This window comes from Gallus gallus, chromosome 13, assembly GCF_016699485.2.
Source record: "Gallus gallus isolate bGalGal1 chromosome 13, bGalGal1.mat.broiler.GRCg7b, whole genome shotgun sequence".
Lineage (NCBI taxonomy): Eukaryota > Metazoa > Chordata > Aves > Galliformes > Phasianidae > Gallus > Gallus gallus.
The window spans coordinates 3,696,101-3,723,186 of record NC_052544.1 but is presented as its reverse complement, the minus strand read 5'-3'; the positions used below and the strand labels follow the sequence as shown (position 1 = coordinate 3,723,186).

General features: G+C 34.2%; 2 protein-coding genes across 4 annotated transcripts in view; one reads left to right on the top strand and one right to left on the bottom strand.

The window, feature by feature from the left end:
• DOCK2 (dedicator of cytokinesis 2) overlaps positions 1–27,086 on the top strand; it is a 161,017-nt gene that overhangs the window by 38,802 nt on the left and 95,129 nt on the right. For both annotated transcript variants that reach the window (XM_425184.8, XM_040647091.2), the window contains exons 24-27: positions 1,488–1,558; positions 2,047–2,153; positions 14,459–14,601; positions 15,964–16,059. In XM_425184.8, coding sequence (XP_425184.4) covers positions 1,488–1,558; positions 2,047–2,153; positions 14,459–14,601; positions 15,964–16,059 — 417 coding nt within the window. The remainder of the gene's footprint in view (positions 1–1,487; positions 1,559–2,046; positions 2,154–14,458; positions 14,602–15,963; positions 16,060–27,086) is intronic.
• FAM196B (family with sequence similarity 196 member B) overlaps positions 18,446–27,086 on the bottom strand; it is a 33,217-nt gene continuing 24,576 nt past the window's right edge. Inside the window, exon 4 of one of the 2 annotated variants that reach the window (XM_040647108.2) lies at positions 18,446–27,008. In XM_040647108.2, coding sequence (XP_040503042.1) covers positions 27,005–27,008 — 4 coding nt within the window. In that variant the 3' untranslated portion in view covers positions 18,446–27,004. The remainder of the gene's footprint in view (positions 27,009–27,086) is intronic. The other variant, XM_004944784.5, reaches the window with a different exon arrangement.

Here is a 27,086-nt window from a genome sequence, read left to right as displayed (position 1 = left end):
TGATTCCTTTTGCTTTGAGACCTACTAGGAAGTAGAAAGCAGTGAAACTTTTTCTGCTCTGAATAAATGTTCCAGTTGGTTGACCTTTTAGAGAGTTGTATTCTCTGATAATGGAATTACATGTGCCTGCAAAAGAGCTAATTATAAATGCTACTTTAATTGTATTTAAGTTACCTTACACTGAATTTACAAGACTTAAATAGTAAAGACTTGTGTTCCATTGGTTCCTTGTTTACGGTGTTTTGAGACTACCTTTGATGCGTGGCAATCATTCATTATTAAAAAACATATTTGTTTGTAGTTAATTCAATTTGTAAATTTTTGTAATTCAGGTATGTATGCACTTAAGGAACTAATGGAAACCCTTCTGCTTGGCATCTATTAAATTTATCTGGGTTTTGTGTAAAGCTGAAAGTGCCTTCTTTAGTTACTTCTTACGTTAGATATAAACAAATGACATAAAGCAAGAGTTATGTCTGTTAGCAAGGTAGGCAGTAAACTCCACTATTCTCTGTAAAAGCAAAACATGAAATTTCAGCATGCATTTTTTTAGATAATGTATTTAATCTGTCTTTTAGGGTACACCATATTACCTAGAAGAAAAGACAGTAAACCTTCACATAACCCACATTTTTAGGATTTGTTCTTATTTCATTTAGCAAACCAGGATGTACCAAAGGTGGAACCGGACTGTTATAAAAAATTAAAGATGTATCAAAACAAACTGTTCAGTAACTTAGTTCCCAGCAAAATGTTAGTTCTAAGTTATACCTCTGAGTTGTATAACGAATTGAAGCTGCTATTAGTTTTATAATTCTTGTAATCTGAACCAGGCAGAGATTAATTGAACTAAAACTTAATATACATAGTTTTCTTTACTACACTTACATTTCCAGCAGCATGCAAATGTGAATTATTATTTGTAGGCATTTTCTTGCATGCTAAGTTCATAGAATCATAGAATGACTTGGGTTGGAAGGGACCTCAAGGATCATCAAGCTCCAACCCCCCTGCCTCAAGCAGGGCCACCAATCTCCACATTTAATACTAGACCAGGCTTCAAGCAGAAGTTCATAATGACAGCACAGATTAGCTGTAGCTTTTACCCAGTAAGCAAAAAATTCATACCATGGTCTTATTTTTGATAGTCACAAATGTATGTGGCAAGAAGAAATTTCATTTTTCAGCTGAAGTAAGAACAGAGGAAACAGCCGATTTGTTTCAGAGAAAGGACCATCTCTTGGTGTTGTTTCTCTTGGCAACCAACTAGTGCATTGTGATTGAATCTTTGTAAAAAAGGAAAAAAGCACTCCACGATGAAATTGTATTAAAATGTCATGTAAAATTTCAGCCTGACAGAAGAAGACCAGATTTATCACTTTGTTTTATGTGCTTCTGCTTCAGTGTTTATATTCAGAGCTTTGTATTGTGTTTGCTCTACGCACAGATAAACCTACAAAATTAATGCAATCTGTATTTCAATTCAGGTTGCCGCCTTGAAGTACATACCATCAGTTCTTCATGATGTTGAAATGGTGTTTGATGCCAAGTTACTGAGGTAGACTGATGTTGAACATTCCATAAATGTATCACATAGTCATGTGTAACATGGTATACACTGTAACGCTAATTCTTACCTGGAATAAATTATTATGAATTGATTTTTTTATTTAATTGGTTTACAATATCGAGGTCCAGTTCTTAAGTAACTCAGTGAAATTTCCAAGTGGAATAACTTATTAATTTCCTTATTCTCCTTGAATAAATTCTATTCAAGAGAACCAAATCTCATTTTAGCAGCTTGAAATAAATACCTTTATTTGTCCAAGATGAACTGCCTCCAACATGCACAAAAATATCTTTATTGCATTGGGGAAAAAAAAAAAAAGTAATCTTTCTAACTTCTGATCTAAGTGATTGTGATAGAAGAAATAAGTCAAAATCTTAAACAGAAATAAATGTTTAGAACTATATAGCATTTTGCTCTTGCTATTTTTTTGTTAAATTGTGATGAGTGTGTTTATGACACTTTTCCTTTACATGCAGCCAACTGCTATATGAGTTTTACACTGGCATTCCACCGGTGAAACTCCAGAAGCAGAAGGTACAGTCCATGAAGGAAATAGTACGCAGCAACCTTTTTAAAAAACAAGGTAAGCACTGAATGCTTTTAAGGCTTAAAATAAATGAGAGTGAAAATATTTACTTATGTTTTGTGCAATTCATGATTGAAATTTAGTAGAACTAACAGAATCTTCAAATCTTCAAAAAGAAACTGCTAGGTCCTAATAAGTGATAGCGGTGACCAGTAATTAGAGTGAGCTGTTTGCTTTGTGTGAGAAAGAAAATCTGGTTTAGTGTTTTCTGTGCATCTTCAAACAACTTGTTTAGGTAACTGTACTTTAGCTGTCCCACATAAATATGCATAAACTCAAGCAGAAATGTTGCAGCAGAATAGTGTCCCCATTAATGTGCCTTTTTGAAGCTGACACCTGTCCCATTCATAAAAACCTTTCCATCAAAGTGCAAAATAAATTCCTTGCTCTGATTTTTAAGTTTGAGTTTGAGCATGCCTAGGGTCTTCTGGTTTGTGATGGGTCTCTCTTGAACTAATTAACAGTGAAGTCTACATTTGTTTATTAAACTTCTGAAGAAGTATTGCATTCTAGGAACTAGCTGGGGGGTTACTGTTTCTGTCTTAAATTTTCTTAACTGCCTTTCTAAATACTTCAAATGATAAGAATAGAAAACCTATTCTCTAATGCTAAGGGAGTGTGAGTTCCTTCAGAAGCCTGTCCTATGGAGAGGATTTCAAGTTTTTTATCTAATGGCAATATATTTTGTGTGTGTGTGTGTGTATATATATATATGACACTATATGTATCCATATATATGTATACATATATACATACATACATATATATACATATATACAAGTATACAGAGTATATATACGAAGTAAACAGAGAAAGTAATGTACTCTGAGCCATCTTCACTTGGCTTGCAGACTTCATATACAAAGATGTCGTCTTTCAGCATGATATGATTTAAACCTTTATCTGCTTGAAAGATTTTGTGGAACCAATGGTTTTATATATACGTATATATATATATGTATGTATGTATGTATATGTATATATATGTTCTTTGAACCCCTCTGTAAGCACTCCAGTGAAATAGGAACATAAAGTGAAACCCTGTGAAGACAGCTTATGATATATGAGACTTCTACCTAGGGTAAAGAAAAATCCTAAGTGTGCTGTGATGTAGCTTAGCAACAATTTGCAGATAGTGATTCTAGAAATTCAACAGTTGCAACAGTGGTAGCAGGTAGTAGTGCAATATACTTACAGAGAAGGATACCGTAAAAATTCTGTGACTTTCATGCTGTTACTTTTCTGCAGTCTCTGCTCTGACTGGAAGATTGGGACTTTATTTCTTAATTTGGTTATTTAGATCAACATCTTTACTGACAAATATGAACCGCTATGATCTTGCAATTGTTAGAAATATGTTACTTCAGTTAATTACTGAAAGTCAAGATTTACCAGCAAGGGAAGTGCTCTCACATCAAGTAATAGTAAATATTGGAGTTAGATACATGGATTTGAACTGCAGAGTTTAGATTCCATTAGTAGTACTTGGAGACAGATGAAATTGATAGAAGAGCTATTCTCTTCCTAATGTAGTCTCTGTAAGCACATGTGCTTCCACAAATTGCTGCAGGGTGAAGAGTTATCTGTGTCTTCTTGTTATTTATGTTATATGGTAATGGGAGATTTAATTTACCCCAGAGGTATGTGCTGTCATGACTGCATTTACAACATGATAAAATCATATAGACAAGCATTTATTTTGGAGATGAAGCAACATGGTAATTTTTCTTGTAATAGATTTTTGTACACAGTTGTTAAAGAACTAGAGCTTGGATTCTAATCCAGTATTCAGAACACCGTTTTCACAAAGAATTGTTTAGAGGGTGTGCAAATATTATGGATCTGAAGGCAGTGTCTGGTTCTCAGAACAGAACACTTGTTTTGAGCAAATTATAGTTTTATGGTGGAGCATTTGTGACAGAAGTGTAAGCATACACACGGAGACCACAGAAGTGGTCTTGAATGTATGTGGTAATCTTAACATATCCATGTAGCACTTGAGAAATACAGAATATTTGAAGTATTGCGTGAAATGGGGAGTATTCTGTAAGCTGTTGCTAATTGTCAGAGGGCAAGTTCTAGGAGCATCAGTCTGCTTGAGAGCCTCCTCCCATTAGGCAGTAGTGTGACTCAGGCTCTGTATTGCCTAAGGTTGCAGCTGCCATTTAAGTATTGTTTATCTTTTCCTTCGTAAATGCTCTGTACTTAATACTTTCAAAGCTGGTTATTAATCAAAGTTTTGCCTTAGATCTAACTGCATCAAGTGAATATTTTCCAAAGGGATTTGGAAATACTTTGCTTTAAGCTAACAGTCTGGTGCCAGCAGGCCTTGAGTTTAGGATCCACTGAGTGGCTTTTTTTTTTTTTTTTTTTTTTTGGTCTGAATTGATTTGGTAAAATTGAATTTAAACTAGAAATAAACTGTAGCATCAGTTCACAACTGCATAACTAAATCGAGTGGTCATCTGCTGGAGACGAAAAGAGAAATAGAATACAAGGGATATAAGGGAAGAATTAGGGACAAAAATAGAGTTGTGGCTAGACAAAACCAGATGTCTCCCTTAATCAATGGAACTGACAATTTATGGTTCTTCCAGATGAGTCTTTGGTCATTCAGTCATCCTTGACAATTCTTACAGCCGCTTGCTTTGTTTATATTACGCTTTTATCATCAGGCTGCATGCTGCTTGTTTTTTCTCCCTTCAAATCTGCAGTTTGTCTAAAGATACACTTGTCCTTTTTTCTTAAATGTCTTACTTGGTTGTGAAGTGGTATTCAATTGTGAAAGAACCTGTAACTTTTATCTGAACGTGTAGAAGCATTTTTTTTCTCAACACTATACTGAAAAATATGCTATCATCTGGGAAATGTGTTTCTGCGAACTTTGAGGGTTTTTAATTCAATGGGAGTCCTTCACCCTAGGTGATATTCTAATAGGTCATTTCTGAATTTAATCTGTTTTGAGCAACCACTGTAGAATTATTTATTACTTAAATATTTAAGTAATTGTTTATATGTGAAAGGAGTAGAAGAGATTGGCAGCTCTTTTTCCCTTCTTGTTTTATCGAAGCTTAATTAAAAATGTCCTGGATTTACTTTACCTATTTTGGATATATCTGTTTGATAGCTATATGAACATCATCTCATTCTAAGCATGGCTTTGGAATTCAGCTAGAGGTCTGCAGAAGATGTTGTTTGGCAACAGTCCCCAGTATGATGTCATCATATCAGCTGAAAATCAGGTCACTTTAAAAGGGCTCGTACAGATGATAATGAAGCAGTGCTAATGTCTTGTTGCAAATGAATATGTGTGTTTTTATTTATATTAGAGACATCAAAATCACTGTAATAGGAATATTTAAGACTCATAACTTAGGTTGGCCTTAAACATAAACATCACACCAGGAAATTTTTAAGCACATACTTTGGGCAGCACCATTTGTTTTTGCACATGATTAACTAGTATTGTCATACATATTCAAGCAATCTGCAACAGTCCATAAAGAAGCTGTATGTAATGCAATTCAGCTGATTTTGAACAGCTAATAAAGGATTGTAATTTCCAAAAGCTCTTCAGCAGCGGCAGTCAGAACTGGAATGTTTGACTTAGCTCTTTATCCCCTCAAAACCAACACCCCCTCTCCCCTCAACTTGTGGTCTTATTCCTTTCCCAAACCCTGTTTGTAGTTTTCTTCCTGCCAGCTCCAGATTTGGAATTTACTCTTCTGTAAGATGAACCTTCCATTCTGCATGGTCCTCAAAGCAGGAGGCACAGGTTTTACTTACCATGTGATAAGAAAGCAACTGAATTTGATGCTTGGCTGTTTTTGCACTTTTTCTTGATGATCTGCTGCTAAGTTTTCAGAAGCAAAACCAGTGTTTTCCCAGTTCTTAAGGTTGTCTTTCTTCAGTGACTATTAATCAACCATTAGTGAGATTTAAAGCAAGTTATCATTATTGTCTGTTTAGTGTGGGATTTCTTCCATGGGTTTAACAGGCCTTTTCTTTTGCTACAGTCTGTTAATGCCTAATTCTCCATAAAGATTTTACTGCTTGCAGGTAAATAATAGTAATAGATTGCTGCTTGCTTTTAAATGCTGCTTGTCTGAAGCCTTGAAATGCATTGCTGGTGTATGATATAAAATGTCAACCTCAGATTATGTTGCAAATTTTTAGAAGGGTATGTATTTTCTATTTTGAAATTTACAGAGTGATAATGAGTAGAAGTTTTGCTAAAGAGATTTCTAATACTGAGGAACTTTTACAAAAAGTGATAAATGTTGCTGTGTTGTACTGCCGATAAGATGATTGGTACATTTTATTTTTTCCTGGATGAGTGGTTACTGGATTCATTGAATTCTAGTTATAAATTTAATGTACAAAATCTCCTTGTGCAATTTTTGCTAATATAAAACACTTAACAGGAAAACTAGTCAGCTAAGACCATAAACACAGCATATAGTACTTATTTAAGCTGTTTCTAGCCTAACATCTTTACAATGGTTATTAAAATCTTGCGTATCTGCAGAGTAAGTTATTGTGATTCAAACTTGCTCCAGTATTTGAGAGCCAAAGCCTGTGTATTTTTTAATACGTACAAGTAATAGCTTGTTCAGATATATATGATGGTTTAGACTACATATTAGAAGAAACAGTGAGGTTGTGGATGCCCCCTCCCTGGACGCATTTCAGGCAGGCTGGATGGGTCTGTGAGCAGCCTAGTCTAGAAGGAGGTGTCCTTGCCTACAGCAGGGGGTTGGAACTAGATGAACTTAATGGTTCCTTCCCACCCCAAACCATTCTATGATGTGCAAGATCTACATTAAGATGATTTTACCAACATGCAATATATTATTATATAACAATGCTTAGATTATATATTATTTGTAGAAGAGCCTCAGGAAACACCAACTGATGTTTTTAATTATTAGTTTAAAATAAAAGATGATCTTCTGAAGAAAGTTTCCTTTGGTGGATGTCCTTTTAAAAGAAAGCTAAGATGTGCACTGTGTAAGTCATTATCTTGCTAATCAGATGATATTTGCTTTAACTAAAGAATATTAACTGAAAGATTTTCTATTTCAATATTTTGATTAAGTGAGAGAATATAACTTCTTGACTTTTTTGTAGAGTTCTAAACCTGTATGCATTCAGACCTCACAGTTTCCTTTCTCAGAGTTGCCCTTTTTTTTGGGGGGGGGGGGGGGGGGGGGGCTGGGGCATACCTTCTCACTGTCCTCAATGCAGTCCAATGAGGGGCTCTCCCAAGTATGTTTTACTTTCTGTGAGTCCATTATATGGTGAAGTTGTCATCCCTCTGACTGTGGTTAGCTAACAAAGTCACTATTGCTTCAATAGTATTACCTAAATATGTTATGGTATTTCATCATAGAGCTTCTATATGGGGTTTTCTTTCTATAGTTTTTCTTTCACCTGATCTGCCTTTAAGTTTCTAGTAGCAGAAAATCAATCTTGATATAACCACAGGATGCTTTTATTTGTAACTGATATTTTAAGATTTGCGCGTATGTTGTGGTTTCACATTGTTTGGGTTTAGCATGCAAGTTGTAGAAAGGAAAAATCCCCAGCATGTTTAATTACCCACACTGTAAAATGTGAAAAGGCCAATACAAAATGATTTATCTCTGACTGATATTACAGTGGCATGAAAAATGTTTCTGTACAGTGCACAGTGAAGGGCCAAGTCCATCTCCATGTATATTACCTTGGTTTAAAAAAGAAAAAAAACTCCCCGAACAGTCTTTTAGTGGTCTGCATCAAATACAATTCATTCTAAAATTAATCATGTTTACTACAATGTTTGCGGGGTGTAGGCAATGTCTAATTCGTTACTTGAAGCAATGATGTGGAAGGTAATTAACAAGAATAGAAGCATATGTAGTGTATCACAAAATAGGATCCAGCATGATAATTAACAATGTCATTAACTAAAGTTCACATTTATCTAGAAGAGGTAGTGTTCTTCAGTGAATGTGGAATATACTTAACTAAATGGCCAATTACAGTGAAGTATATTAATTTGTATGTTTCAGATTATCCATTTTTCCTCAAGGCTTTAGCACTTAATCTTTTTCCATGTAGTTCATTAGAATTCCAGTTAAGTTCATTTACTTCTACTCTCAATGGTATTGTCTATGGATCTTAAATTTAATTAGATTTTGTATACTGGTATTTCTCTTCCTTTATCCATTGACATTCATGTCATTTCCTAAAGAAGAAGAATTGGGAAAAGAGTGAAATATGTTTTCAAAAACTAAAAAATAGTTGAGATTAAGTTGAATGTGCTGGTATTTAATTCTAGGCTTTCATTCTTTTCCTTGTAGTTGGTCATAGAACATAGTGCTTTTGTCAGGTAGGATACATGGTCCTATTGACACGACAGGATGTGCGTTACCACAATCCCTCTTCCCTCACAACCCCTCTGTTTTTGAGAGTCACCATTTTCAGACGTAGTTGTTTACAAATTGCTTGCATTTTTGGATGATGTTAGTATTTATGAGCTTATAATATTTGGAAATATATATATATATTTTTCTAAGCTGATCGTGTACCATTCACAGACATTATGTTGAAGTTTGTAGATGAGCCTTGGAGAGTTGCTTTTTTTATTGGTGTGAAATCAATATGAAGTACTTAAAAGTATAACAAAATGTGTCAGTATTCTCACTGCTGCTTTTCTCTTTGTATTCTCTAGAGGTCCACTCTGATTAAGAGTTTATTCTGTAGCAAAACACTATGAGATCTACTCCAAAGAGAATAAACTCTAAGTAGGTCACACAGATGGTCACCAGCAGAGCTGGGAATAGAGCTTCTGTCTCTTAGCCCGAAATCCAGAGCCTCTGATCACTAGCTGTAGACACAGCTACTGCATGTTCAGCATATGCAAACGACTTGCTGATTTCTGGAAGAGCAGCAGCAAGAGACATATGTTATCTGTAGTGGTTAATCTGCCAAATGCCAGAAGGAATGCTGAAATGATCGTAGTTGTTTTTCTAATGGAAGGACTCTTTCTACTGTACACTTTGTTTAAACGAAATGTGTATTTGCATATGTCAACAGCTAGGTTGGTTTCCTAATATTAATGTGAATATTACAAATTTTGGCATTGTTGGAATGTTCTGATGCTTTCATTTTACTGCTTGAAAAGTATCAGTGTTAAATGCATTGGTGATTTAGAAGAGAAAAGGTTTAAGTCAGATCTGAGATTTGTCCTTTAATAAATAATGCACGTACCAATGTATATCTATATTTTTGAGATTCAACTAAGTGAAAGTCTATTGAAAGTTGACTAGATCTATGTTATGAATGTTGCATGTGTTATTACAGATTAAATTGACATCTTTTTAATTGTAAGTAATGATATTGGTCAGCATTGTTATTTTTTTTGCAAACTGCTTAAGGAAACTGAGGACTGCATTTAATAGAGCTAGGTAGATTTGAGTTGTATAAAAAAAAGTTTAATGAATATCCACTGGCACGTTTGCTACAATCACAAACGTTGGTTAGAATTGCACCTCGTCAGTTTGTTTCTTTGTGCAGTGTGAAGAATTCTTGTCATTACAAGAAACAAAACATTATGTACTGTAAATAACAAATTTACTTAAATAGAAGAGTCCAAGATTTTTCCAGATAAATAACTGAAACAAGTTTTTGTGTCAGAGCAGACAGGATTTTGCCTTGTACTTTCATGTTCTTTGGAATGCCTCTTTTTCAAGATTTGAATTTGCTACATGGACTACGACGTATTAGAAAATGCAAGTGTGCATTGTGTGATGCCTAACTTGCACAGGGAATATAACTTCTGATCCCATTCTTTCTTATAAATACCAACCTGGATGTCAGTGCTATGATTTCAATATATCTTAGTTCATCTGTGTTCTCTGCTGTCACCCAATTAAAGATGTGAGAATCACTGTTTTGTTTTTACCTTCAGAACTTTTATGAAAAAAGCTGAAAGAAAAGTAGAATGAATAATAGTAATTCGATTTAAACATCTTTCTGTTTTATTATTGCCAGAGTTTGAGTTATGAATGAAAATTTTAACTATTTTTACAACAACTTGAATTCCTATTGATATAGTACTTAAGCAGCTTTGTTTTTCATTTCCTGTGGTGGTTTTCCTGTACTGTTTGGCACAAACTTCCAACATTTTAAAATGCTTAAATGTAGGAGTTTGATAACGCACTTCACTCTCCCATTTTTAGCTACTGGGAAAAGCCTGAAAACACTTTTCATAAAGCCCCTTAAAAATGGTTCTGTAGTGAAGCAGAGTATTTCCTGTAGATCCTTTCTTACGTTGATTACTCTAGCTTTAAAAAAGTTTTTAAAAAACACTTCTGTTCTTTTTTCTTTCTTCATTTTGCTAATATTTAGTAGTAGTTTTAGTGTTGTGTTACCCTTAAAGCATCACTTTTCAAATCTTGTATTCGCTTTTTCCCAATTTTATTCCCAAAGTAGTTTGATGTGGATAAGGAAGGCGTGTGCGAACCTACAGGTATTTGTTCTCGTGCGTTTTTGGTGACACATGAGGATTAAAGCCTTTAACTTCTTCTGTTTATTGAGGAATATGTAATGTGCTGGATATTTCCTTAGATATTTGTTATTTGTAACCTTTTCCTAGTCTTGACCACTTATAATAGGTTTTTAGAAATTAAAAATATATTTATGAAATCTTTGTTATATGGAGGGAAATCTAAATCTAGCTAGGTGAACTAGTTTTAACAGTTAACTTATAAATGTATATTTTAAAATACTGATTTTTTTCCAACTCCTTCAAATGGAATAGAGAAAAGAAAGAGATATAGCAGAAGTCGGCACGAAGCTACTGCTTATTTTAGCAAAATTTAGTGTATCAATTAAACAAAATGTTGGAATTCATAAATATTCCATTGTTCAAACAGAAGGCAAACTTCTAAATCTGCCAGGGAGGACATGCTGACAAGCATTTGTGTCAGGCTGGCAGACTGCAGTGACTGCAAACTGGAAAAGACACCGAGTGCTCAGAATGTTGTTTTGGCTACAGCAATGGTAGTGTTAGTTGTTGCTCTGGCTGCCTTCCAGTAAGCGACATTACTCAGCTCCTGCAAGAAACTTGAACGTATTCCTTGAAGTGGGGAAGTGGTTGCATTCCACTGTATTTATGCTTGGAGTTGATGGTGTGCGATGACCATTAAGACTGTACCTATTCTGCCATTTAACCTTTCTTGTTGACATTTGCTTTGAACAATCAGCTCAACATGATACAGTGATGTGTGCTGATTTCATAAGATCCACCACTGTGTTTCTCCTTCCTGTGTAAGTACTGAATTACAGACACACAAAGGCTTTGTCACTTACAGCGCTGTCAATCTGTAGGTGACCCTACAGCACCTCTCTGTATTTGGCTCTTATATAAGCTGAGAAATTTGGACTTACCCATGAAAAAATATATAGAATTTTAACTTCATCTCTCTTGTGCTTCCAACAAAGATTTAGATGTCAAATAATGGAGAGGGAGGTTTTCTAGTAGAAAGATGCATGCAGTTGTGAACAGATGTGCTTTGTGAAGAAGTATGGCACTGAAACTGTGCACTGACTGCCATCAGAAGTCTCTCTTTGTTGAAAGGATGTTGTTCCACTGATTTTATTTTTAAGGCTTTGCTCTAAATCTATATTCAGATGACATCTATGTCCTCACTAATTTGGCATGCCAGTGTAAGTGGGCATGAAACAATCCTAACAGATGGCTGTGACTACAGTCTTGCCAGGTAATCAAGAGTAGTGTTTCCTAAGGGAGACAAAAGTGGTGTTAAATTTTTATTACCATTTTGGCTGCACATACGAGGCAGTCAGGAATGAAGCACATCTGTGGATTTTGCTGAAGGAGACCCAAATGTATTTTCTAATGACTTTATTGCATTAATGACTTGAAATTTGAATTTCACTTACCTGACACAGAAGAAATAATTAAATATGCGGATTATGATGACAGAGGAGTTACAAAATTACATGCAGCTATGTTTAGTCTTTTACCTGAATGAACTTCTTATCAGGGAAGTTCCCTCTGAGAAATGTGCTGGAATTTGGGGCTAATCTGTATGTAGAACATTACTCTGGGAGATGCTGATGAAATAAATGCAAGAGGTTCACACTGTGTGGTGATGTATCATGTTCAGATATAGTTTGAGGCAACATATGTTTTATTCTAGTTTCTAGAAAATAAAAGGCAGTAAAATGTTAAGCAGTTGTTGTTTTTGGTTGTTTTTTTTTCATGGATTTTAATGTTATGAAAGAGTATGTCTATTTTTTGCTGGCAGTCCTTCCCATTACCTCATTTATCAAGCAGAAAAACAGCTAGCACTTAAAACTGCCATCCTTCCTGCCATCTCCTTACCATCTGTGTTGAGCTGTCTTTAAAAGGTGTTTTAGTTGGGTGGAAATCATAAAATCATAGGATGGCTTGGGTTGAAAAGGGACCTCAAGGATCATCAAGTTCCAACCCCCCTGCCGCAGGTGGGGTTGCCAACCACTAGATCAAGTACCAAATTAGGGGGCCCCATCCAACCTGAACTTGAACACCTTCAGGGATGGGGCATCCACAGTATCGCTGGACAGTCTGTGTCAGTGCCTCACCACCCTCTCAGTGGAAATCTTCCCCCTGAAACACAAGTTGCATAAATTCTGTGTGTTGCTCCTTGAACAGGAAATACAGTGTTGCTGTGTTACTTCAGGGTTTGTACTGTACTTACCTAATGAAGTGTCTCTTGTAGCTTGGAAGAACTGTTATAGAAAATATCAGATCCATTGCTTTTTATTCATGTTGTGCCATTATCAATAGTAGAGGTAGTTTCTTAGGAAATAAATGAATCTGCCCCTAAGACACAATTAAATGTTGCTGGCTAATATGGCTAGGAGCTGTTAATTGAAATAAAAATAATCTTCTGCAATCATAGCCTCTCTTGTTTCATCTACAAAACTCAGGAATTAATAATCTTCCAATTTTTTCTCACTATTTAATTTCTTTCCCTCTTCCCCTCCTGTTACTGACACTCTTATAATGAGGATTCTGTGTCCCTGGCTTGATTTTAAATCTCACTGTATTAAATCCCATTCTGCTGTGGCTCACACTGTGTTTGTCAGTTAATTAGAATACCGAATACCTGGGTATGGATTTTTTTAAATCATTCTTAGATGAATAAAAAAAAATTTTGTTCTTGCTTATAGAAATTGAGAAAATTTCTAGTTATGTGGTTTTGATAGAAAATAGTAACCAATTGATAGTGTTTATTTTTCCATAATGCATACAACAGGTAGATTGTTTTAAGCAATAAGAACTCGATCAAGTTATGTAAGAACTTTCACTGTCTAGCAGTTACTAGAATGGTTTTTTAAATTAAATATGTTGCTGGAAATGCCTTTTATTCTGAAGTGGAAACTTTCAGTCTGCATTTAGCTTTGCTTTCATCTCAGGTTTTTTTTTTCATAAATAAATGAAGTTTTTGAAGTATTTGCTCAGCATTATTCATGCTGTTGCCTTGTCTGTTTAATTGCATGGTGTTCAAATAAGTTGCTACTTAAATCACTTCACAGTATGTCAATACATTTGAAAAAAATCTTTTTTTATCTTTTGTTCCTCGATAGCCAGTGCCTTCTCTGAAGTTATTTAAAATTTGTGCATCTTGTCCCCATAGCATTTCAATAAGGATCTCTATCTCAATATATGTAAGACTACAGTGTAATTTAGTTTGTCATCTTCCTTAGATTTAATCAAGAACACATGTATGCATAGTTCTTGCTCTTTGTAATGTAAAGATATTTTCTTATGAAAATCCTTTCATAAGAATCTTTTTGGTATCTACATTTTTGTATGTGTTCTTAGAAGTCATGCTTCAAAATGATACAGAATAATTCTGTTAGTTATTTTGCATCTTATTTTCTGAAATAATAATTTTAACTTATTTTTATTCCATTAAATTCATGCAACTACTCAAAAATAGAGTATTTCTAGTCCCTTTGTGTATAAATTGAATCATTTGTCACTAGTTGTTTAGGACTACTTAGACAGTGTTTAGTATTTAGCTGAAGCAATTAATATTGATCAAAGAATTGTTTTTTATATATATAAGAAATATTCTTAACTTGGAAAAATACCACACAAGTGTAAGAGTAACCCTGAGGCACTGTTCCACATCACAATTGACTGTAGGTGTTAAAGGGTATCGTGTTTCACTGCTTGGAGGAAGATATGTTTGCAAGCAGTGTTTGATTTTTATTTGCTCTTAAGACACTTCTTTTTCTTTCAGAATGCAGGGACATTCTGCTTCCTGTCATTACCAAAGAACTGAAGGAATTACTGGAACAGAAAGATGATCAGCAGGTCCAAGAGAAGAAGTACTGTGTTGAATTACTCAATAGCATCCTGGAGGTTCTGAGCTGTCAAGACCCTGTAAGTATTGATGATGATGTAGGTGGCTCACATCTGTAGTAAGGCTGAGCTGATCAAGTGGTAAATTATTGATGCAGATGAATCTAATTTAAATTTTTAATACAAGTTAGTGTCAAATTGAACTATTTTTCTCAAACTTAGGTTAGAGCAGTTGATGTATTAAAGGTGAAATGCTGGAATCTATGCTGTCTTTTTGTCCTCAATTTTATACTCCTTAGGCAGCCAGCAGTTGTAAATCACTGTACTATGATTAGAAGTAGGAGTAGCATTGATTTTATCCTAGCAGAGGTTCTGTCTATTTTGGACTGCTAAAGTTCAATGGTGTAACTACTGAAATGAATTATAATGCTATTATAAGTATTTGGAATAATTTTCAAACTTAATGTTGTTTCCTTTTATAAAAATCTTGTATTCCTGAAGAGAAATGGTTTTCAGTGCACAAATATTGCAGCTTTTGCTTTCAGCAGTGTGTGTACAGAACATTATTCTTTACTGTACTTCATTTTGAGACTGTCATTTTTCACTTGGGCTCCTGTAATTTGGAGCACAGTAGAAATCGTGGTTTGAGCAATTGCAATTGCCAGTTTTTATCTCTGCATTTGATAGCTGCAGGAACAGTGTTCTAACAAAGAAACTAAGTGTTGTAGTCGTCCCAAGGTATCTTTTCTGAGTGAAAGGAAAATACTCTTTGCAAATTATATGCTTTGAGCTGTAGTGTTTTTAGAATACTATGTGAAGGTAAACACCACTTTTAGTTTGAGGTTTTTGCCCTGGAAGAGTAGGTAGGCAGAGCCACCTAACATTTGATTCAAGTTGGTGAACAGTTGGCAAAACATGGTACTGACCAGTGGTGGGACTCTAGTGCAGTCCCCGCCCAATTGACCAGTACTTTGGCAATGGAGACCTCTTTCTTTTTGTGTCCTCGCAGAGCAGAGAAATGAGATGAAGTTAACTTTTTCCATTAGTAATTATATACTTTGTGAGTGCAAGCTGAGATTGTTCTTGAGGTCTAAACAATGCTGAGAGCCATTGACAGATGTGAAGAGTATCACAGTTCACTTCAATCACCTGTTGCCAGGGTTTTGCTATTAAGTTATAAACAACTCACTGGGAAAACACACAGGTTCCTTGATGAGAGATGGAAAGTGACTATTTGAAATAAAGAAGAGATTTGTAATGGATAGGGCTAAAATTGAATTGCGCCACATGAAATGAATATTCCACTAAAATTACTGGAACAAGAAGAATTAGTGTTATTCTTTCAATGGTGTGGTTAAATAACTGTCAACATGGAAATAATTGGTCTCATGTTTTACAAAAGATATGAATTTAATTGGAAAACTACTTTTTTGTTGTTTTCAGGCATCAACTTATCACCATATTCAAGAAATAATGGTACAGTTATTACGCACAGTGAACAAAACTGTTATTACAATGAGACGAGATGATTCCTTAATTGTGAGTAATATTTTAATGCATTTTTAATGCTTTGAAAATTATTTAATAATTATCCTGTAAAAATGCAAATACAGTGTTTGCAGAGACCTTAGCTGTGGACCTTTTGAGATTTAAAATGAAAGATCTAGAAGTTTTGCTCTCTTTTTGATTCAACTGTTCAACTTTACCGTCTTCCAAATTTTAGTTGAGCACTGACAGGTGACCTTAGAGCTTTAAAAAACAAACAAATGAAACCAAAACAAAAAACCTCTATGTCTAAAGTTAATTGCTTTCCTATATAAACAGTTCAATTGGATGCTCAATTTCTTCCTGTTGATACCTAATGCACACAGGAGAAATGTCTGGAGATGTGCTCAAACAGAGCAGTTGCATGAGATACCCACAAAATACCCACAAAAGGGTATTCTGTGGCTTGCAAGTTATATTCAAAGACAGATTTTACAACTTATTTAGATTTAAGTACATACATCATAAGTAATTCTCTTGACTTAGACTACTCCTGAGAATGCAAGCCAGTTGTGTTCAGCAGAAACTCTGAAACTTGTCCTTCAGATTGTTCACTGAAGAGAAGATATATATCTTAGAGAATTGCATTATTCTAGAAAATCATCAACAGCATTTACTTGATTGTTTCAGCCTTAAAAGGTGTGTTGCATGTCTTTGGAAGAGTTCTGTATTTCCCTGATCTGGAAAACCAAAATAGCAGTTTTTGAGCCATTCAGAGCATAATTTTCTCCTAATAATCAACCTCCTGGTAGCTGAGTTCTTCAAGCGTATTTGCCAGTGGTTGCTTGAAATACCCAAGTGTTATATCTTCAAGTTTTGGAAATCTTATTATCTGTGCATCAGAATTCTGTTCTGTTTGCAGCTCTCTAATGTGTATGTGTAGTCATAACAGGAGAAGGCTTTGAATGAAAACACAATGAACCTGTCAGTTTTCTAGTGTTTGAAAATGTTTTCTGTACTTACTAAGAAAACATCATAAGAGTTTTATGGATGACATAAGCAATCCACTGAGAAGTATTTCTGGATACCATGAATAGTAAATGTAGAAGCAAAATAAAACTGTTGTAATCCTACAAAAAATATCATAATACTTAGTAAACACTAAGAAACAAACTGCTTACTGTCAACTAACATATTTTGGATTTGGGTTTTTTTTTGCCATCTTCTGTAATTTGTTCAGGCATGCAGATGTCTGAATGGTAATAATGCTCATCATCACCTATGTGTGTGTATCACGTTATAGACGTTTCTCAGAGCAATAATGATGAAGGTTTTTTAGAGCTGAGGCAAGACCTCATAATGGGATAATGGGATAAACGTGTGTGTGTGTATATATATATATAATTTTGTGTGTGTGTGTGAAGAGCAAATTAATCTCACATTCAGAAATGAAGCACAAGAAAAACAAGCTCATTTTGTGTTCTGCATACTACCTTTAGTACGGTCACTTACTTTGCAGGTTAGCTTTAATGGCTCTTGATAGGGCAAAACTTCTTTAAAGCCTAAATGGTCAATCTTTCAGAAACGAAGCAGATAGTCAGGAAGTGTGGCTTTCTGCAGAATGCTTAGGTGAGCTCAAGTAGGTAAAAGCATGATGTGCTCTGTCAGTGTAGGTGAGACATAGAATAGCTGCATTGGACAAGGTTTACAGTTTACCAGACTTGTAATTCTTTGCAAATTTAAATGTTTGCAGCTGATAAAAGTACTAAATTTTATTTGCCTTCTGTCAGAGGAGGTTTTCATAATCTTCTGGATTGTTAACAGAGAGGGTGCTATGGATTTTTGGCTTGGAACTTCTAGCTTTAATCTTTGCTTGCTACAACACCATTCGAACCTCGGGGAAGGCTCTTCCTTGTGCTCAGCGGGTAACAACATGCTGTGAGCTTTGTTCATGTAATTACTGGAAAGGGTCAGACTAAGAAAGACATGAGCTCTTCAGGAGAAGTTGGCGGTAATGGATAAGTAATTTGGCTCTCTGCAGCTACTGCAGGGAAGACACTTAAATGGCATTGAGGGCTTTGTTTTGATGTTTTGGTAGTTAAGGGCTGTAATGGTGTCTTGCTTTGTTTCCACTAGTTAAAATAAGAAACAGAAACAAAAAAACCCTGTCCTTAGTGATTATCACTGAGGTGCTTTTAAGCTTGTAATAAGGAAGGATGAGTTTATTTTGTGAGATTAACTCCTTATGCTGTAGTGGAATTTTGATGTGAATCTTGACTTTTACTTAAAGGACACAGTGATGCAATGAAGTACCACTTACGTAATTAAAGAAGCAAAATATATAGAAGCATGTAGAATAGGGAAATACTTAATTCTGTATCAGCTTGTTTATGGAAACAAAAACATAGTTTTTGTGTTGTTTGTAGATGCATGGTAGACATTTTAAAGGTCACCGTTGGTAGTCCAAACTTTATTTTGATCACATTGTTAAACAAAAGTCAAGAGGATTTAATTATATTACCAAGTAAAGTTTGACAATATTAGTATAAGATATGTACAAATCAAGACGTTGCTGTAAAAACAAACAAACAAAAAAACAATCAGGCAGAGATTTATATTTATTACTTTTCCACCATGGGCATGAATAAAATTTAAGTTTCTGGATGCAAGCAACCAACATTTCAAAGGAAATTCCCAGGATTAAAAAAAAAATTAAAAAAAAATAGGAATCAAATGGAAAAAGAACAGTGCTTTAATAACCAGAACTACTCTTCCAAGAGATCATGACTAGAGAAACCATTTTATGGAGCTGACATGTTTAGAAAACACAATATATTAAAATCAGATTGGCTAAGGCCTCTTTTTTTGTTCAGTTTTCAGATTCAGACATTTTCTCTACCTAGAAAAACTGCAAAGTGATTTTATGAAAGAACCATTTATTCGTTTCCCATTTATTTTTCCTTTCCAAAGAACAATTGTTAACTTCTTTTGAAATCTAAATATTGTTTGTTATTTATCACCTCCTGAAACCTAAGAAAAAGATTTTATTTCAAAAGATGACATCCCATTTAAAGAACATAAAGATTTACAAAGCATACATTTGGTGATATATTTCATTAGGAAGATATTCTGAATCTAAAATAGCGTAATTACTAGGTATTGTGACTTTTTCAGAAGAGCTACAGTGTATGAAACTACAAAGAATGACCTGACAATACATGACAGAAAGCAACCATTACTCCTTTCATACATTTGGAATTTTTAAAGAAAGTTAGGATGGCTCCATAAAACAGCAATTTGAACTAAAGTAGTTCTTAGAATACGTGTGCTGTACAGGATTTTATAAATTGCACATCGCAGTTGTCAATTGAATATATCTTCAGAGAAACTTTAAGTATTTTGTATGCAAGTGTTATCAGTTAGCTGTGGTTGTTGGGTTGTTTTTTTTTTAATTCTCATTTTTAACATTTAATTCCTACTCTGGGTGATGGTTTCAGGCATTACACAATAAATTCTTAAATCAGGAAAATTCTCTTAGCCATTATTATTATTTGCTTATCTATCCTTTTCCGTTGCTTTTCCAATTCTGACATCCTGTAGCTGATGTCTTCTCACTGTTCCTGTTTAATTTAACCAGTAGTTTTTTTTTTGCTCTGATGTTTGTTTGTTTTTTTAAATTTCATGTGTTAAGTCTGTTGTGTGATATGCTGTGGAGAAAACTCAGTATAATAACCTCTTGCCTTTGGTATATGTGATTTTATTGTGAAACTATGATGCTTAATCTTTTGCATGAATAATTTATTTCTGGCATACTTTACTTCATTTTAAGTTAAATTGTTGTGGGCTTTTTGTTCATAGTAGTCAGAGCTTCTGGAAGCCAGATGATCAGGGAGTTCTGTTCATGCACATTTCTAGAACATTTGGCTAGGGAATTATGTAAGTGGCTATTGCTGACTCACGTGGCACATGGTTTCTTACCTTATCGCATTCTTATGTTATCCTTTGCATTCATTTATTTATTAAAATCAACTTTCTTGACGACTCTGGCACAGCTCAACATTATGAAGTATCCTTCATAATAGTGCCTTAGGTGAACTCTTGATTTCATATTTTCTTTCCATGTAAATAGTTGTCTTAAAGGAAGTAACTTGAAAGCACTGCGCATAATACGGTAGTCTGAAAGACATGTTAATATTTTTAAGTTGCAGCACTGAGAGCCGAGTGTCAGCTGGCCTAGGTAGCTTAACTGTTTCTCTACTTCCTGCTGTGCATGATGTTACAAAGAGATTTTCATGTTGATGTATACATGAAACTCTTTTTTTTTTTTTTCTTGAGGGAGAAACAAATAACAGAGTAAGAAATATGGAAAGTAAAGTCTGATTTTGACGGGGAGATTAATGATAAAAATTATCTGCAGTTCTTAATTTCATCAAAATCAGACACTAAAATATAAAAAAGAGAAATAATTGAAATTAGTATATTTCAGTTTTTTAGAAGTATTCATGTCTGTTTAAGTTATAAGAAAGAATTTAGTGCCTTTCTTCTTTGAATGGACTTTCTTTTAGTAAATAGCATATTTGTGTTCTTGTACATTTTTACCTACTCCAGGAATTGATTGATGTGATGTGGCAAATCAAAATGTTGTAATTTGTTTAAATTCAATAATTTGTCTTTATTGAAGGGATGCATGCAAAAACAAAACCAGACATTAAAATGAGCCTTATTGTACTTATTATTTAAGAACAAGAAGGACAAAAAGATGACTTTCACATAGTAGCAGGTCATTGAAAGTCAGCTTACTACAAGAAAAAACATACTGGTTTTGCTGGTATTGCTTTTATTGGTATTGCTTATTATTGTACCTTTGTCCCCCAAAGGCATTCATCTTAAAATGATACTTTAATACCCAAGAAACCTTTGCACACTAATGAATCCTTCAGTGTGTCAATTACAGTAATGCAAAATAGGAATGCTGTTGGAATGCCAGCATAAGCAGTACATGCAGTTGAGTGTGATACAATGATATATTCTTATCTAATAAATTCTGGTGCCTGCTATATCCACAAACCATTATTGACAAACTTTTCTGGCTTACTAAAGGCATACACTTTGCTAATAACATTCCATGTACAGCAGCTTTCCCTTCAAAAGGCCTTTAAAGTAATGATAATTCTGTCTGTCAGTCCCATACTGATCGTACTTAACATAAATTTTAAAGCTGTTGTCCTTCAGTTTCATGATAAATGAAGCCATGTGACATAGCATCATTGCAAATGAAGACCAGTTTTTATAATCTTTGGTCTTTTCTGACATCTACACATAATTGTTTTTAAGGTGTTTTCAAATGTCTGGTTAACTCTCAGCATTGGAGAAACACAGAAGCGTACAAAAAGAATAGACGTTTTTAACTAATATTAGAGAACTAATAACATATGATTTAAGAAATGAGGATCTAGAGGTAAATCTGTTGAAAACCCTGGCATCATTTGAACTGATTAACCAGAGTTTAAGAAAAGTTCTGCAGAACAGATAATTTTTTTTAATAGTAACTTATAATCTATGTTGTATTTAATAGGCCTTAATAAAGTCATCTACCCTCCTAAGGCAAAGAAAAACCTTAAAATGTTTTGATACAGCAATACAGGTATTAAATGTGTAGAGGTACATAGGGGAAGAATTAGGTGTTATAGCAGTACAGAAGCAAAAGTGGTTATTTCTCTCTATTCATCAGGGTAGGGTGCACTGGGATAGAGCAAGTAGTGAATACAAGTCAGAATTCAGTGAAATCTAATCAGATGTTTTTTTCATTGCGGAGATGGTCAAATGTTGGAAAATGTTGCCCTTGGTTGTTATGAATTCTCCATCACTGGAGGTGCTTAAAACAAAAATAGATCTAATTGGACCTCATTTAGGAAGGAAATTAAATCTAGAATTACTATGATTTTCTCTCTCTCTCTCTTCTTTTTTTTTTTGTACTTTTAAGATACTTAACAAAGAAGTCTGTTAAAAGACAAACTTTGAAATAATTCCTTTTCAAATTGAACGGATATAAGAACAGAATAAAACTTGAACCTGAAATTCTTCATTGTGGTTAAATCTTAGATGCCAACAACCAATATATTTCACTGCAGATGTGAAATAATTATAATTATCTCCTGTGAGGAGATTCCCCTGAACTTATTCTTGATTATGCAGTCTGTTTAAAGATCAGTGAAGTTCTTTTCTTTTAGTTCACGTTGCTTAGGAATATGAAATGAAGTCTGTAGGTTTGACTACCATTGTCTCTCTCTCTTTTTTTTTTTTTTTGGAAACTTGAACAAAAATGTCTTTACAAAGAATGTGAGGATCACCAGAAAAAAAAAAAATAGAAGAAAACTTAAAATTGTTTTTCAGAAACAGTCTCTTCATGTGTCTTTATTCAGTGATATAATTTAAATAAATTCTTCTCATTTGATACTCAAATATTCTTTAGTTTTGTGATTTCATAATAGTGTAGTTTCAGTTATGTGCTTCCAAACCTCTTTCTGCTCCACTGTCTTCTGAAATATAAAAATTGTCTCACTTTAAGATATGTAAGGAAGTCAAATCCACCAGAAGCATTTTTTTTTCACCTTCTTTGTTTTCTTTCTTAACTCCTTTTTCTCGGGAAGTGGATGATCAAATGATGCCTTCTGAGGCGAAGCTGAAGCTGGATTTTGCTCTGTGTGATCCAGCCTTTTCAAAATCTGTTGAAATCTTCCTTCTTGTTGTCTGAAGTCATATTCTACGCTAGAAAAATGAAGAGATGTGAGCTAATAAGTGAATAATTCCCTTTTAAAATTCTTCTTTAGAACAGATTCTTACTTCATTAGAACTTGTTTACTTTGAGGGTGACAGAAAAGTAGAACAAGCTGCCCAGAGTACTTGTGCTTTCCTTCTCTGGAGATACTCAAAACCCTCCTGGACACTTTCCTCTGCAACCTGGGACCTGTGCTAGCAGGGGGGTAGGGCTAGATGATCTCCAGAAGTCTCTTCCAACCCCTGTGATTCTGTGGTTTTCTAATAATGTGGCATTCAATATCAGAGCCTGGTTAAAATGCAGTGTATTTTGCTGCCTTGTGTATAAGATCATTTGTTAATATTTTCTGAAGAAATCCTCTCTTTACATGAGATAAGAACTCCCATATTGTTGATCTTTCAGTGCATTTTATTAAAAGTTCAGATTTCGATTCTGTATTTAAATCATGTATCTGTCATGAATTCAAAACATTCACATCTTAAATGTGTGAGGTTCATCTCCAATAAGGACCAAAATATGTATGAAATAAAATAAGTCTTTGAGATAAGTGGTATGAATTAACAAGGAAATAGAAAGTAGAACTCTACTCACCATGTCTGTATTGAAGCCCATAACTATTATTGATGTAAAATGAGAGTCAAGATGATAAGAGCAAGTATATGCACAGAAAGAAAAGCAAGGCTCAAAAGAATCACTGTGAAAAAGACGATTTTGATGCAACCAGTATAATTAAACAAACAAATAAACAAGAGTCAGCACTCCATGGTTTTCCTTTATTATCTCCACATTTTCTAGGAAAGGGAATGAGATTTGTATCAGCTCTATCTGCAGTATAGATTTTTGCTGGAGGATTGGAAAGCAGGAAGGAACTGACCTTTTGTTTTATGTTCCATAATACAAGCATTTTTTGAGGAAAAAATATTATCAGAGTAAAGTTGGGAAGTTGCATTAAGGCCCTGATCTTACCTTGGATACTTAGTGCCAAAAATATGTGAAGTGTGTAAACTTCCATATTTTTAAAGCACACTATTAACTCTAGGTGTGTGTATGTACATACAAATGCAGGAATAGTGCTGAACGATATGTTAAATTTAACTAGAAGTTTGTCTCTCATGATTAATATCTTTCAATGAAATGAAATGAAGTAACTCAATTGTCAAAGCAACAGGTTTGTTCCAATTTAGCAGAACTGGGAAGGGAACTCTAGACAGGGAGTAATACATGAAGAGTGGAAGGAGTAGAAGAATGTGTTGTCAACAACAAATTTGATGCACCTGTTCCATTTTATCAGCTTTGGGCTAAAACATAGTACTATTCAGTAGTCACAATTCAAGAACACTGGAGAAAGAAATGTAACTTTTATTTAATATATATATATATATCTATATATATATGTGGAAAGCCTCTGTTTTTGTTCCTTTTTTCTTCCCCGCTTCAAAGTTTCAGATTTGTATTTTGGAGAAACTGTCTCTAGAGGTGAGAGATCAATTCAGTCTCCATTTAATCATTTTCCTTGAGTTTTGATGTAACTGCTTGTTTTCAGTCCCATCTGTGTTTATTGTAATAAAACATTAGTGGGGTAGGATCTAGATTGGAAGTCCTAAGTTACTTCACTTAACCCTGCTGATTAGGTAATAAAGGTAAACTTACAGTCTGGTCTAAATTTGCTTCTGCTCTAAGACTGAAAAGTTCTTCAGTCCTTCAGTAACTGGTGTAATCAACACTTCAACAGATACAGATTAGTATACTGACTGCCTCAGGCTGTGTATGATAGGGAAGATTCAGTGACATTAACACATCATTCTGCTGTGTTTGAATCATTACTGACTTTGATTGTTGAAGAGCAGAAGAGTGAACAAGATGAAACATTTAGTTCTATGTTCAAAGACAGCAGTCATGCTGCAAATAGAAAAAATACACACATGGAATTCTTTAGACTACACACAACCCATTACGTGGATTTGTTTAGAATAAATCTGATAAACACAATTACTTCCTTGAGAATGTAATGAACATCAAATATTACTTACTCAGAAATCTTTTTTTGTAACTGACTCTTATGAAACATTCCTATAAGAATGGAAATGATTACATTTCCTTACTGTTTTGTGTTTTGTTTCTTAAAACTAGCAATACTTTAAAGCAGGATCTGTGTTCTTGCTTGTATTCTACTAACTGTTGTTCCATAAGCCTCCAGGCAATCTTAGCATTAAGAAGTACCTCCTAAACCAAAAAACACATCAATGTTTAACTGCTTCTTCTATTCTTTACTTCATATGTTTGCGCTTCTTACTCAAGATCTTTCCTGTATTGCAACTCTGTAAACTGAAAAGTCAGCATAAGAAGCATAGTTCATTCTCCTGCAGAGAAAAGGTATCCTGTCGTAAAGGGTTATTTCTATATTAATTCTACAGAATTTCCATATAATGTGTGTTCCTGCAGAATCCAACAAAAAGGTGCATCTTCTCTCAGCTCAGGGGGTGTTCAAAGGCACTGATCAAATAAAGGAAGTCTTTATTGTTCTGATTATTCTTTTTTATACAGACTGGCTCCATACTGTTAGATAATGCATGTAACTTCCTGGAATAATGTGTACAGTGGAGAACACTGGAAATTTTTATCTCAGAAGAGTTGTGGTATTTAATTTGTGAAATGTCAAGTACTTTGAGAAAAGTAAATATTAAATTCATTACCAAACATTTAAGGCTTCAGCACACAACTGAACTATATTTTGAGCAATAATTTCCAATGCTGTGTCTAATTCTGACTTTACAGAACAAGCATATTAAACTCTTTAATAAATAAAGCTTTTTAATACATTTGGTTTATGTAGAAAATGTGGTGTGAAAAACACATTAATGTGGGTATAATTTCTTGGTTATATCCATAAAAGAATTTAAAGCATAGTACTTACAAGCTGGCAAAAGCTAAGGTCTGCAGTACTCTTTGAAATAAACAGAAAGTCTCCTACCCTTTATTTTTCTAAATGGAAACAAGCAAATATGTAAAACCACTGGAACATAGTAATATCTTTAAAGAGAAATACAGGGAGATCTTTCAAATCAAGTTTGGTTATTAATTACACTGTGTCTTGTGTAATTCTTGATCTTCATAATAAGTTTCTGGCAAGTTCTTTTTCCACTATTTTCTTTTTTTTATAAATGAATTTAAAAAAAAACATCACAACATGTCATAATGTGATGTGTGTATCAAAGCTTTTTTTTTATTATTATTATGAATGAGGAAAAAAAAAGTAAAATTGGCATGAGTTTTCAGTAATCTGCCATTGTTTAATTAGCTGATCAGCTGGCCACGTCCTTTAAAATGCCCCTTACACAACAGAAATAAATGCAAAATACAGGGTTAAAACAGCAGCATTGTAATTTCTCCACTAAATTTGATTTGCGTACATATTCACTATCTTTTCATTTGAGGCCTAAAATATGATATAGTGAATTTTGACTATGCACATATCTTACTTTTCATTCTCTTAAGTGCACAAAGTATGTCAGTACTGGGAGGAGTCTGGAATGGTGAAATGTGGGCTCCCAGTCTGACAATGCTGCAATTGTTCAGCATTCTTTGGAAAGCCCATGCAATATAGTGGAATCAAATAACTTAAGATTTGTATTCTGACTTATAACAGAGCTTGCATTGACTGGATAGTGTGTTCATCAACTGATTGAGGTCCTAGAAAATCCATTGCTGTGAGGACCAGATACTTGTACAGTATTACAAAGACTCTAGCTTTTTGCTGATGGGTAGAAAACCCAAGGCTCTTTCTGTGTTACTATGAACATAACACTTGAAATTGGTATAGTTTCCAGAACACAGTATTACCAAGTTCATCACAATTCATACTGTAGTTTATGTTAAAGTAATTTAGACTCAAAGCACTCTGTCTCAAAATAACAATAAATAAACTTTTGCTGAAGTGAGAAGGGGGCATTTTCATTGTTCTGCTTTACACATAAACATGAATTGGTGCTTAATGGTATTTGGAGAATGTTGTGCTTATCTTTTCTAAAATCCAAATTTATGACAGAAATTTTGTGTCAAAAAATCTAACACATATGGGGAATTTCATAATCAGAAACAGCTTCAAAGGTTTTCGAAGCATGATAATAATAGTGATGCTGCGAAACATTGGTGGAATTTTGAACTGTTTGAATTTTCAAATGTACAGTATCTCCTTCTGATAACACCAGTGCTAATCGTTCTTTACCTGGGGAGAAAAGAAACAACAAAAGCTCCTTATATGTTCCCCTTTGTCTTTTTTTAAAAAACAGGATTAATGATAACA